Source organism: Chanos chanos, chromosome 2 (genome assembly GCF_902362185.1).
Source record: "Chanos chanos chromosome 2, fChaCha1.1, whole genome shotgun sequence".
In the NCBI taxonomy this organism is placed as follows: domain Eukaryota; kingdom Metazoa; phylum Chordata; class Actinopteri; order Gonorynchiformes; family Chanidae; genus Chanos; species Chanos chanos.
In genome coordinates, this window is record NC_044496.1 from 33,278,967 (window position 1) to 33,293,591 (window position 14,625).

Genomic DNA, 14,625 nt, shown 5'->3' on the forward strand with positions numbered 1-14,625 from the left:
CGTCTGTATGTAGCGACCAGGAGAGGTCCTCAGTGATGTGTACACCGAGGAACTTGAAGCTGCTGGCCCTCTCAACTTCAGCGTTACCAATGTGGATGGGGAGGTGCCCACCCCTCTGCTGTCTCCTGAAGTCTACAATCATCTCTTTGGTTTTACTGACGTTGAGAGAGAGGTTGTTGTCTTGGCACCAGATGGTTAGTGCCCTCACTTCCTCTCTGTAAGCCGTCTCATCGTTGTCTGTGATGAGGCCCAGAATGGTCGTGTCATCAGCAAACTTGATGATGACATTTGAACTGTGCTTGGCAGTACAGTCGTGAAGCCATACAGATGCAGTACAAATGGGTTTCTGAGCACTCATGCATGTGTCATATGTCATACAAAATGTATGTAAATTATATATTCAGTTGAATATATAAGCCTGGGCATTCATTCTCAAATGTGTCTCAGTGAATCTCCAATGTCATAAAAGCTGACCAAAACTCTGTGAAGCACGATTACGTGTGACTTTTATACAAATTTCAATGTATTTACAATATCTTTGCATTTTAATAAATTATAAAATCATTAAATAACCGCCTGTTATGTCTGTGTCCACACTGGGGGTTTTATTTCTCTTTTTGTGCATGTTCATGTGCCTCTTGGTAAGTGTGTTAAGTGTGTGATTTTTCCTGCCTGCTCTGACATATTAGCACATGGACAACTGTCATTATTTGACATATTTTTAGATTGTAATTCCAGAAAGTGACCAATTGATGGCGATATGCGATAAGTGGATCTTTATGACCTCACGTAACATTTTATTTTTAAAAAATACTGCAAACAAGGCAATTTTAAAAAGATACAGGAATTGTACCTTTGATACAATCAACATTTTTGACATTTCATGCAGCTCTGAAACAAATAAATTATGACTTATACAACAAGTACTGATGTTATTCTACGTATCGTTTTTGCATGAACTCAGGATGCATTTTCACAGTTATACAATGGCTCAAGAGGCGCACCAAATACACTCTTTATGAGGATAACATGTTAAAAAGAAACATATAAATTAGAAAATGGATACTACAAAAAATGTAGTAAGACTATGACACACTGGGACTATTTGGGACCCATAGTAATTTTTGGAAAACTGTTCAAAATGCATCCAATTAATCTGAAAATACATTTCTTTACCATATACACCGACTTTGAAGTGTATAATGAAGTGCCATTCTTTTAAAATGTCATTGAGGACAGATTTTATGGGGGATTTCAGGCCACTTCATAATTTTTGCCAAATAATTAAAAATATGAAGGAAAAATCTACATATGTTTTCCATATATAAACATGTTTTTATCCAGGTTTCTGAGTGCTAGATTAATTGGGGGGGGGGGGGGTACTGATTTCAAAAGATGTGCATTATGTTTTACAATAAACATATATGAATGTGTGATAATCATTTTATTTGATGAAGCAACTTTCTTTTTGCGGGTACATCAAGCAGTTTAAAAGGAATTTCATGTTTTGTTTTGTTTTCTCATGGGTTTATATGTTTCAGGGAAAAGCAGAGGGATTTATGTCATCAGAGGTCATTTATCACAAGCATGAAGCATGAAAGTTTAAATGTAAAACAGCAAAGCTGCTCACTGAATTTTAGGCATAATGGAGGAATGCTGAGAAATAGTGTTTTAAATGTGGTAATATTGTATTACATTCCTGAATGCCACCAAGAGGACAATTGCATTCATTTTTTGGTGTAGCCTCCTCACAAATGTACCACGATACCACTGTGGCATGAATGGTGGGCTAGGGCCCTCAGTGGCAGGAAAATAAAACAAAATAAAAAAAGAATGTGATCCATACCATTTGTTATCATCCCAAAGTTAAAATGCATATGTTTGGATCATTGTTTTGCTGAAATATCAATCCTCTTTTCAACTTCAATTTCTTGGCTGATATTGGGGTTATTTGCTTCTTAGCTTCTATGATTTATTAATACGCTATTTGTATTCATCCAGTTCCACTGGCTTCCATGTAACTCTAAAGTATAACATATCCATCTTTATGCCGTCTTTACTTCCGGTAAAGAGTCTTCCCTCTATATGCCTTATCATTTATTCTTGTTTTCTGTGGTTATCACTATAAAGTTCAGCTTTTGTTTCATTAGACCAAAATCTTCAGGCTTGTTGAGGTATTCTTTGCCATAGATCAGACTCTTGCAGTATTGTGTTCTTTTTCTCAGCAAACCTGAATCTAATACGCTGAGTCTCTGCAGGGCCTTGATTAACATGATTACAGGTCAGTGTAGAGTTGGAGCAACAGCCCACATTCATTGTGGCCCCCAAGGACTACTCAACCCCGCTTCATACAACAGTCAGTTGTTCCTTTGGACAACTCTGACATGCAGATGATTGAGACCATTGAACAACTACTGCACTGTCAGTTAAACTTTTCTTCAGGTGCTTTGATCTGTGGGCTCCATCATGCAAATCTTTAAGTTCCTCATAGCCCTCACTTGTTTAAGTCGATTTTCTTCTTGCTTTCAAATTCTCAGGCATGTGCTTAGAGCAGACACTGTTGTTGAAACAAGACCTGATTACTTGGAGCCTTTACAAGCAATCAGTTTTGTCTGGTTCCTTTTGGTTGAAGTGATAAAAACCAGGGTGTTTAAAATTTTGTACAAATTCATCTGTGTGTGTGTGTGTGTGTTTTGCTTGCTTTTTTGTTTTTTTTTTATCTGTAAAAAATAAATAAAAAGAAATTGTAATTATGCATTAAAATTTACAGAAAGATGTAATGTAATCTAATGTTATTAATATAACAGTATTTGATATCACTTGCTTTTACCATACAGTTTTAGAGTATCATCCTTCCCTTTGAGAGATACTGGAACTAACATTAATATCTTATACGACAGAATATAGTCTGATCAGTCTCACGTTGCCTTTTTAGTAGCTGGGTGAAGTGGCCCACATAGATGCGAATGGTCGAACTACACTGCCGAACACCATAAAATTTTACGTCTATAACAAATAAGTGTTTCATCTACTAATAAAAAAAAACTAGGCGCTGTTTTCTTTCCTAGATAGATTCCAGGGGTGGATAACTTGACGAAAAACCGCAGCTCATGGGTACTTTATCAACTGTATAAAATAGTGGCTCTAAATTTTAAACAATGTCAGGGACAGGAGTAGGAAGCTCTTTCGGTTTATTAATCAAACGCTTCAGAGGCAAGGCGTACCATAACAAAGGCCAGTAAATGGTCCTCATCAGCTAGGTAAGGGATTGCACACAAGTTCGTAGTGGAGTTGATGAAAACCTCAAGCACTGTTTAATAGACCTATTATTACAAGAAGTCGCATTCACGTTTGACAAAAATTATTCCCCACCTATTTAGAACTGTCCTACGCTCCTTATCAGAGCGATGAGGCGGCTCTTGTTTTCTTGACACGATCACTAGTCAACGCCGCCTTACTAAGGAGAACTTCTCTAAGTACTTCTTTGCGAAGATAGGGCCATTCGTTAGTCATTTTGGTTACTGTCAGCTTAATTTGCGATTTGCCTTCTCTCTGTATTTTAGAGAAAACAGTTATGACGGGGCGATTTTGCAACTGGTGATGTCGCACCGATAACAGGTTCGAGATAATATTGATGTCGTACAACCTTTATCCTTGAAATCACACGGGGATTAAAAATTATAAAACCTTCTGTAAGTAAATGGTTAATTCCGCGCGTTACCTTGGATGCTGTCCCTATCTTTCAAGGCTTTGATGGATGTTTGATCGGTTGGTGATGCCCATATATATTATAGATCGAAAATTTCCAGAGATAAATGGTAAGTCGTTTACTCAACATCACAGATGCTTCAAACCATACTGTACTTGTTTGAGAATCTTTTACTCATGTTGATAACGATGTCTTGAAGTTGTTGACCATGGTTCTCCCCTTCTGATAACCAAACGGAAGACATGCCTTTAAGCAGTTTGTGTTTTCGTCCCTTGTTTGTTCACCGGTTGTGTTTTTCAGGAGTATAGAGAGTGAGGATCAGCTAAATTTGCCACAAAATTATTTCTGTGGTTGAGAGGTGTTTTATGATAGTCTCGCCGAAACTGATGAATATTTTAGTGCAGATTTTACGTGTCAGTACCATAACTCAGCGCTGATTAACCTGCCATGGCATTCTCCATTTCAAAATCCCACGAGGACACACACTAGGACAGTCCCAATGGTCACTCCATAAGACATTTTCTTTTCCTAAAGCCGTCTCAGATTTTGTTACGATACACACCTCAACTCTGGTCTGAATCAAATACTGTCTCTCTAAAATCAATTTGTGAAATTGCTTACGACAACAGATTTGGGAAAGTATGCATAGTTCATGGTTAACACAATAAGTGTAGTGTTCGGCTTGATAAGTGTTGATATTTGAAATGTGAGGATCTGCGATTTGGACGCAGTTAACATGAAAGTGGATATGAAATAGGAGTTTTGTAACGCTATATATGTCACATGGAGAGATGTATCCTTTTGATGAGTAGGCTGTTAGACGAGAAGTGTGTGAGACAAGTTTGTACGATTCTAAGTAACTAGATGTGTTCCTAGCAACGTGAGAAAGAGTGTGCGATTTCTGTCATGTGATATTATAATGTTTTGAATGTATTCCTATCACAGTGAAATGGAACTTCTCAGTCCATGCGAGATATAATATAGAAAACAGTAAAATACACTAAAGGACAACCGGAAAAATTGTTCTGAGATGCCAGTGATTAAGTTAGCACACACACAGATTTGACAGATAAAACATTAGGTTTCCTTGTAAGCCCTGGATGCACACACTCATAGGTGCCACATAACATGGGTGAGTTATAGAGAGGTGTTTCTCTCTCTCTCTCTCTCTCTCTCTCACTGAGTGTGTGTGTGTGTTTGTCTGTGTATTTATGGACATAACAATTTGGTATTTGTTTCTTTTTGGAATGAATACTGTTGCTCTTGTTTAATGTAATGCAGAACAGTTGTGCTCTTTCATTTTACACTCACCTTTCATTTTTTACTCTCAGGCTATCTTTCTCTGTCTCATACATAGCTTTCTCATTGTACTTTCTTTCTTGTTCTCTCTCTCAGTCTCTCTTGTACCCCCTCTAATGTACGTCAGCAACATCCTACATGTGGTTCCTGGCACTCAGATGTATGAATTGGGGTTATATTTATTCACACTTCAGGGCAGATCTGTAACTACACACACACCTTTCCCCATTGTTAGCTCTCTGTCCCTGTCCACGTCTCAACATTTAGCCTGTCCCTAGACTGATGAAAGATAAGTGATGTTGTTTGCATCAGATACTATGCTGGGCCAACAGTCTAACAGTATGTCACAATCAAAATGTCTGAGCATTTTGACAAAACTCCAAACTCCAGTATATGCTTGTACTGGTCTTCATATCTGCATCTGTTGCCTTAGAGTGAGACTCTCTTTGAAATCATCTGTGTAAATTCATCGGTACATTCGGTTAGATTATAATATACTTTTACACTTTTAACAATGTCTCTGTGTTGATTCATATGTTTCTGATGATGTCAGAGAGACGCTGGGACTTACCCATTAGATGTCTTGTGCTTGCTTTGTTCTTTCATGCGTTATGTTAACTTAATTAACTAATTAACTATGTTAACTATATTTGTTTATTTAACAGGTGCTGATGCCAAAACACATAAGACTATTAGGCTTAGAAACCACAGTTGTATGAAAAGCAGGATTTAGGGGTTGACACTATTTACCTACACGAACTCTGAATCCAGTCAGGCAATAGGTATTGAAGAGGTTCACCATAGCTGAAGTCTTAAAGAGCTGTTCACATAAATTTCCTCTCAGTACAAAAGCACATATTTCACATAATTCAGAAATGGTTATGTATTCCTTAAGGGTGATTCAAACTGATTACACATGCTTAGCAAACCTGAAAATGAGCTGTAAAATTCACTCTAATGCTCTCTTACACACATTCTACTCTCCTTACTTATCTATCTTTGTCTCATGTACCCCTTTTCTTTCTCTATTTCTTTGTTACCATTTGTTATCCCAACTGTGCACAGCACTTAAAGCCAAACTGTGCGATGAAATAAAAATGTTGACCATGTTTTGATATTCTGAATACATAGAGACATGGACAGTGGAGTATTTGAGTGGCAAGAGCATCATAATCATATAAACAAAATGAGCTATTTGCCAGTTCATAGCAGACTGTGGATTATGGTCAATTTCCGTATCATAACTGGCAGAGATGTATAAGATTGTGATAGACTGATAGCTTGTGATTAGTGGAGTGGTCTGCAGCAATGCTAAGGCAGTTAATTTTGTTTTAAACCAATAATTTTGTCCTCTTGTAATAATTAGTCCTCAGGGTCATAACACATGGCGCTCCACTGAGGGGCAACCTCAGAGAACAGTGCTACTGTAACCTTGATCAAACAAACTGGGGAAAACACAACCTATTGTGTTCATTTTAATGTAGTGAGCTTAGACTTTTGCCTTTTTTGTCTTGGTGTTATGGATATGTTAGTGTGGGATTTTGTAAACACAAGAACAGTCTGTACAAGCATTACGGTATATATATATACACACAGTGCATACAGAAAGTTTTCAGACCCTTTAAAGTTTTCCACATTTTGTTATGTTTCAGACTCATCTTAAAATGGATTCATTTCATTTTTTTCTCATTAATCTACACGCAATACTCCACAATGACTAAGCAAAAACAACACATGACACGTGACAGCCTCCTCAGAGTTGTTCAGGTGCTTTTTGGCAAACTCCCAGCAGGCAGTCACATGCCCTTTGGTGAGGAATGGCATCCATCTGGCCACTCTACTATAAAGGCCTGATTGGCGGAGTGATGCCCTGATGGTTGTCCTTCTGTAAGGTTCTCCAATCCCCACAAACTCTGGATCTCATTCATAGTGACTATTGGGTTCTTGGTTACCTGTCTGACCAAGGCCTTTCATCCCCGACTACTCACTTTGTTTGGGCGGCCAGATCTAGGAAGACTGTTGGTGGTTCCAGATCTCTTCCATTTGCGAATGATGGAGGCTACTGTGCTCTTGGGTACTGTTTATACTGCAGAAATTTTCTTGTGTCCTTCCTCAGATCTGTGTCTTGACACAATCCTGTCGCGCAGGTCTACGGACAATTCCCTCGACCCCATGGCTTGGTTTTCACTCTAACATATACCATCAACTGCGAGACCTTACATAAACAGGTGTGTGCCTTTCCAAATTATATCCAATGAGTTCATTTAGGCACAGGTGGACTCCAATCAAACTGTAGAAGCATCTCTGGGACAATTGATAGAAGTAGGATGCTCTAGAGCTCAATTGCAAGTGTCATGACAAAGGGCCTGAATACTTATGTAAATGGGATATTTCAGTGTTTTGTTTTTAATAAATTAACAAAACACTCAGAAAACCTGTTTTTGCTTAGTCATTGTGGAGTATTGTGTGTAGATTGATGAGAAAAAAAATAACTGAATCTATTTTAAGATGGGTTTTAAACATAACAAAATGTGGAAAACTCGAAAGGGTCTGAAAACTTTCTGTATGCACTATATAGGAATATATATATATATTTTTTTACAGCCTGTTTCAATGACTGTTCACAGATGCAGCCCATTCCCTTTAAAGCATATCCTAGAATTTCAGTTCTTATGTTCATGAGAAAGGGAAAGGGAGAGAGAGAGAGAGAGAGAGAGAGAGAGAGAGAGAGAGAGAAAGAGAGACTGATTCATGGCTTTTTTTCTCTTCTTTAAGACCTCAAGACTTTGTCCTCAAGTCAGCGTCCTCTCAGTTGTTCCAGATCTCAGCAGGACCTGAGCATGTGCAGTCAGTTCATTAGTACAGCCTGCAGATTTTCACCTTTCTTAGGGAGCAAGTTTGTATTTCCATGTGAATATCTTTATGTGTGTGCATTGTACAAGGGTCAAAGTTTAATGACATAACTGAATGTAGCTGTTCCAAGCAACATTGGGACTATTTCTCAGCAGTGATGAAAACAAACAGCAGTGTAAGCTAAGAAGACACACTGACCTCACTACAATTCAGGCAAAGGCATCAACCGCCCCCCCCCCCCCCCCCGAAGAGTCCCCAAAGAGTCCCCAAAGAGCACCACAGATAACATTTTTGTCTCTATCTTATTCTCCACTCTCTCTCTCTCTCTCTCTCTCTGTTTTAGGTGATTTTTTACAGGCAGCACCTGAAGTATTGTTGACCATGGCAGAGAGCAACACAAAAAAGTCAAAAAAGCCCCACTGGACATCACTGGAGATCAGCCTCCTGACTACTGTCTCTTTCCTCTTCATCATCATCATTGTCATGATTGTCCTCTTTGCAACGCAGAGAGATGGTGAGTAGAGAACATCATAGCTAAAGCATTGCACCGACAGCATTGACTCTGATGCTGTGTGACTTTACTGCTCAATGATGCTATAGCCCTGTATTCAGTGAAGGGAAACCTGGATATGCTGGAACATGAAATGGATTAAGTTGTGCTTTTTCAGTAGTCTTTAAAGCCTCTTAGGTAATGAAGACATATGAATGTGTACAGTAGTGGCACAAGGAAGAATCAGATTGTAACTCTGAGTTACATGTATAGTGGTGGTGAAGGTCCTGTCAGAGCAGTCCTGCATTATAGGCTCAACAGTTTTTCAGCTCAGAAATATCAATACGGTATTGTCAGTTTCAGACCCATCATATTTATCAGTCCTTGGCCAACTGTACAGTATTGGAGATATTTGTGCAACCTGTTAATGTAATACGGAATTATTACTAACTTAAATTAAATTTAGATTCTGCTTGTTTCATGCCCCTAGTCTTGTTGCATAATACGATTAATGATAAATTAAATGTTAATTTAATGTAAGTGTTTTGTTTAATTAATATTTCTTCATGTTATCCAAAATCACACAAACTTGATAAAAGAAGTATCAGTAAAATTAATCTTTGTTATTGGCTACCTATTGCCTCCCTGATACTCTTTTACTCAAATGAATCCTAATAATCTGATTAGCCTGAAATTCTATTACTTAATTCAATCCTCAATCATCAGATTATAATTTGTACATAGCTTGGCCCTTTGAAATATTTGTCATCTGTGTAAATTCATCGGTACATTAGGTTAGATTATAATATACTTTTACACTTTTAACAATGTCTCTGTGTTGATTCATATGTTTCTGATGATGTCAGAGAGACGTTGGGACTTACCCATTAGATGTCTTAATTAACTATGTTAACTATATTTGTTTATTTAACAGGTGCTGATGCCAAAATACATAAGACTATTAGGCTTAGAAACCATAGCTGTATGAAAAGCAAGATTTAGGGATTGACACTATTTACCTACACAAACTCTGAATCCAGTCAGGCAATAGGTATTGAAGAGGTTCACCATAGCTGAAGTCTTAAAGAGCTGTTCACATAAATTTCCTCTCAGTACAAAAGCACATATTTCACATAATTCAGAAATGGTTATGTATTCCTTAAGGGTGATTCAAACTGATTACACATGCTTAGCAAACCTGAAAATGAGCTGTAAAATTCACTCTAATGCTCTCTTACACACATTCTACTCACTCTGATTATATAGAAATCCATACCAGCAAATAATTAAACCCAAACTAGAGGCTTGGGTTGGTGTCGCCTTGTATTTCAGTACTTATTATGATTCATCTGGCACTTAACAAATTACAGACAGTTATATAAATATATCTCTAAGTACTATAACTGTCCCCTAAGTCGCTCAGGGACAAACTTGATTTCAAGAACTGTCAAGATTGTGACATCAGATTGTAGCTTCTTAAATATTTTGAATTTCCAGCTATATGACAAAACAAAAAAATATTCAGAAGTGAATATCTACTTTTATGATCTGTGAGGCTCTGAAAAGATGCATGGGAGGATAGACTGATTGGGCTTAAACATGGCAAACTGCAGCATTGCCCATGGATCTTTTAGTATTGCCACACTGGATGAATGTTTAAACAGCCGTGGCAGGCAGAATCCATTGACCATGGATCTCTCCCCATGCTCTTCCTCTGCTAGCCATGGGTGGTCTGGGTTAAACGGGGGAGAACTGACACATCTGTTGTCAGACCATAATTTTGTCACTATTAAAACTGAAATGAAATACAGTTAACTGGCATTTTTAATGGATATAATACAATCAATTGATTTTCATAATAATAATAATAATAATAATAATAATAATAATAATAATAATAAAAACTTTATTTGAAAGAACTTTAATTTGTCAGTACAGAAACTGCTGCATCTCCATTATTTATTGTTCCAGTCAAAGGATTAATTTTTGATGATTTTTTTTACATCATGCTGTCATAGCTCATATGGTCCACAGTTGTAATGACTGGTAGTCAGAACTGTTTGATGTTAATGTTTGATATCTGTGATTTTACCTTGCTGCTGATGGGCTTTTTTATTTATGCATTTTCCAGACGGCATATGCACCACTGCTGACTGCACACAGGCAGGTAAAGATATTTTCTATTCTTGTACCTCTTACTATATAAATGCCATTTTTAAGTAATTCATATGATTTCCTTCTTTTAAGTAAAAGTTCATCTGTTTATATGTTTTAAAAAGTTTATATATTCTTCGGACAAATCCTTTGCTTTATAAACAGGGGTTATGTGACTCTGATTTGCTCCATTTGTGATACATGATCTTATGAAATATGTTGTATATATGTGTGTGTGTGTGTGTGTGTGTGTGCAGGCTGGTTGGGGGGGGGGGGGGATCTTTTAGTCTACCTATTTATTTAAACTGTGGGTCAGGATCTACGGGATTTATTTTGGGAGGATAATAATAAAAAAACAGAGCTATAGGCACAAACATTAGTTTTTAGTTAATGTTAAAACACCACATATCCCCTTTATGCAAAGGTCTCCTACTACACATTTAAATAAAAACTACATTAAGCAAATTAAATACCTTACTAAAAGTACAAAATTCAGCTGCGTCAGAGTGGGCTGCTGGAGAGAGGAAAAGCTATTGGTGTTTATGGGAGATATTTTTGGATCTGATGATACATTTCCTGAGATGATAATGATCTGTTAGAGCTATGAGTAGACCTGTTTGGATTGAGCAGAAGATCTATGTAGGCTATGGGTACAGAACCATGTCTCTGCTGACTAAGTGTGGTCCTTTTAGTAAATCCAGGAAACTGATATTTGAGCATTGTTGTTAACTTCATTACTATCAGGACAACACATTTTGTGTACATTACATTGCATAGTAACAGCCAATAGTAGACTTCTGATAACATAATATAGTTTCCCACAGTAACTCATGTGAATGTAGCATAGAGTTTCTTACAGTAGCCTTAGGGTTTTCTTTAACATACAGGGTTCGCACGGTCATGGAAAAGTCATGGAATTTGAAAATAGCAACTTCCAGGCCTGGAAAAGTTTTGGAAAAATAAATAAACCTGGAAACTTTTGGAAAAGTCATGGAAACTTGCTTCATAGATACCTGTTTAATAGAGTATATGTGGTTCAGTATGGCTGTATCGAAAGCCACTTTTTTGAGAAAACCCACCTGCCATCGAACTTTTTTCAAGTGAAGCTTCAAATCCTTTTGGCCTGCTGTTTCGGAATACTCTACTTTCTATTCAATAATATGAATAAAGAGATGAATATGAGAAACTGCAAGTCAGACTCTTTTTAGGTTTGACACTCTTAAATAGACATTATGTATATTATTTGATCCAGAGTTCACCGTCTTTGCGGTGTCGACGGTTGGCATTCCTTCCATAGCTGAGGATGCACCTTGATACACAAATAATACAGTGATTATCTGCACTTAGGTGATTATAAACTACACTTAGGTGTAACTAACGATATTGTAGACCTTAATTTACTAAAATAGACATTTTACGAATTCAGAAATGAACTTACACTTTTCAGATGGTTTCCCAGATTTGTTATAGAGTGATGGTACAAAGTTTTATCTTTCATAACTGGCACTCCGCTTTTATCAGTAAGCTTAAAATGCTTCCAGACCAAGGTTTTTTTTTTGTTTGTTTTTTTTTTACTTTTTTGGTTCAGGGCTGAGAATTACAAACGAACATTATTCCTAGATTATGCACAAATTTATGACGCCTTGATGAAGAGCAACACGACGCTTCCCTTACTGAAAGTCAAAAAGTGCAAATGTGTTTACCCGCAAAATTGTTTATGTTAAATGATAATAAAAGTAGGCCACCTTGACACCTAAATTTCTTGCATTACAGTAGGAATAACCTTAAAACTGCAACTGAACACCCATCCTAATCATAGAATGCTTAATTTCACAATCGAATGCCAATTCAATGTACGAAGCTTCGAATTTTTCAGTACAACCCTGTGGTACAGTTACGATTGACAGGGAAAAATCTATACTGGTTAAACAATACTTTAATATTTGGGCAGATCAGTCATGTCACTTTGTTCTCTGCATGGGGTAACGTCAGACTCTGACCTGAGTTGCAGTTTGTACTTAACAAAATGTAAATTCACGTAATGCCAGGAAAATGGCGATTTAATCATATCTGGCCTCAATCCACATAGCTTGTCATTCATTTTAGTTAAAATATGCTGTGATAAAAAAATAAGGATAAAAATCCATGTAAAAATTTATGTATACATAGACGTTTCAGAGAACGTATGGTCATGAAATTTTGTCTCAAAGGCATGGAAAAGTCAAGAAATTTATTAGTAAAAATGTGTATGAACCCTAAACATAACACATAGAGGGCCCATTACAATGTTTTCCCCCTAACTGAGATTATGTAGTGTGTGTTAGATACCTTAGTTAGATTATGTAATTTGTGAGTTTTGCAGGTCTGTAGTGCTTAAAAAAGATAAGACCATTTATTCTGCAGAGAACTGTCTGGACTTCACTCTGGCCAAAGGGGGACCGACTTAGATAATATAAATACGCTGCAAATCTTAGGGGATAGACAAGTTTTTTAGCATAATGACAAGAGCATATATATCTTTGCTGATGTTTTACTATATGTAAAACTGGGAGCATGAAAAAAAAATCACAGAGGTTGTTGTCCTGAGAGTGTTGCTTGTCACAGTTGGGAACCTCACTCAACACAACTCTGACTCTTCAAGAATCTCAGATGTACCATTTCTTCCGTTCCCCGTCATTTCCCATAGATCTTTTTGTTCTTATTCCATTTAATAATCGTACAGCTGCACAGAGGAAGATGGGCTCTCCCCTTTGAATCTTGGTTCCTCTCAAGGTTTGTCCCTGTTTCAGCCACATGGAGTTTTCCTTGCCCCCGTCACCATAAACTCGTTCATGGGGGTCTCAGACCTGGCATTTTTTCTTTCTGACAATGCCCATTATAAAAAGCTTGATACAAATAAGTTTAAATTGAATTTCATTGAACTGCAGAATAAGAGAAGGAGGGTGCAGACAGAGGTAGGTGAATGACTTATGTGGTTTACAAAGACTGCCTATCAGCATTAGAAGCTTAACTGAACAGAGATTTAACACATTACAGAGGCAGATGCAAATTTTCACATATCGCATACAGTATGTCATGTCAACAGCATGTCAATGCTGTTATTGCATTGACATTGATGTTTTTAAAAAAAAAAGTCTTGATAATCTTGATAAGCATCTTACCCCTTACCACCTCCATCACTAATCTCTCACCACGTCCACCACTGATCTCTCAACACCTCCACCTCTAATCTGTCACATTTGTTAAGAGACTGGATGCAAATGCAGATTAGTGTCTTCTTTATTTAAAGCTAACTTAACAAAAGAGTTACAAAGACTCACAGAAATGCAGGTTCAAGACCATGGCAGACAAAGAAATCACATAATGTGGATAAACTCCAAACAATGCCAGAACAAAGGAACAGGGAAAACTAAGGCATATATAAACCAAACACAACAAGGTAAACTAACAGAACACAGGTGTTAACAATGATTGAAGTAAAAGAATAATCAGGGCTAAACGAAACTCTGACCAAAAGAGGGGGGAAACAGAAGAAACAGGGAACCAGAACACAGATTTGACACTAGGAGAACTAACGAAAAGGGGACAGTAAAAAGACAGAGGGACCAGGGCATGACACTAACATTACCCTAGAGCAGGGGTGGGCAAATCTGGTCCTGGAGGGCCATGGTCCTGCTGTTTTTCTTGTTGACCAACTAAATACAGTCTCTGATTGGCTGAAGAGCATGCACACCTATTTTCAAAGTGAAAATCAACAGGTAGCTAAGAGGTGAAAACAAAAACCGGCAGGACACTGGCCCTCCAGGACTGGATTTGCCCACCCCTGCCCTAGAGTGTCCACAGAGAACTGAAGTCTGACAGTAAATGAATAATCTGACTAGCTAGCCACATATCTGAGCACCACAAAATGAATAAATTATATTCTGAAGAACTAGACTGATAAATAATAAACAGGTCAGCATAGGGGTCAACATTCCTGAGTAATAGACAGTACTCTAATTTTCATATATTATCACTGCTCAGGTGCTCCCCCATAGCTAAGCCAACCTGACACATCACTATCCCCAGTCACAAATGCAAAAAAGTTCCTTTGCTCCTCTGCACTACTCACTTTTTTCCT

The 14,625-nt window shown here is 37.5% G+C and overlaps 1 protein-coding gene across 1 annotated transcript in view; it reads left to right on the forward strand.

Moving 5' to 3' along the window:
* The first annotated feature begins 3,757 nt into the window (after window positions 1-3,757).
* LOC115804306 (neprilysin) overlaps window positions 3,758-14,625 on the forward strand; it is a 32,234-nt gene continuing 21,366 nt past the window's right edge. The window contains exons 1-3 of the mRNA XM_030764675.1: window positions 3,758-3,818; window positions 8,205-8,375; window positions 10,483-10,518. Coding sequence (XP_030620535.1) covers window positions 3,758-3,818; window positions 8,205-8,375; window positions 10,483-10,518 — 268 coding nt within the window. The remainder of the gene's footprint in view (window positions 3,819-8,204; window positions 8,376-10,482; window positions 10,519-14,625) is intronic.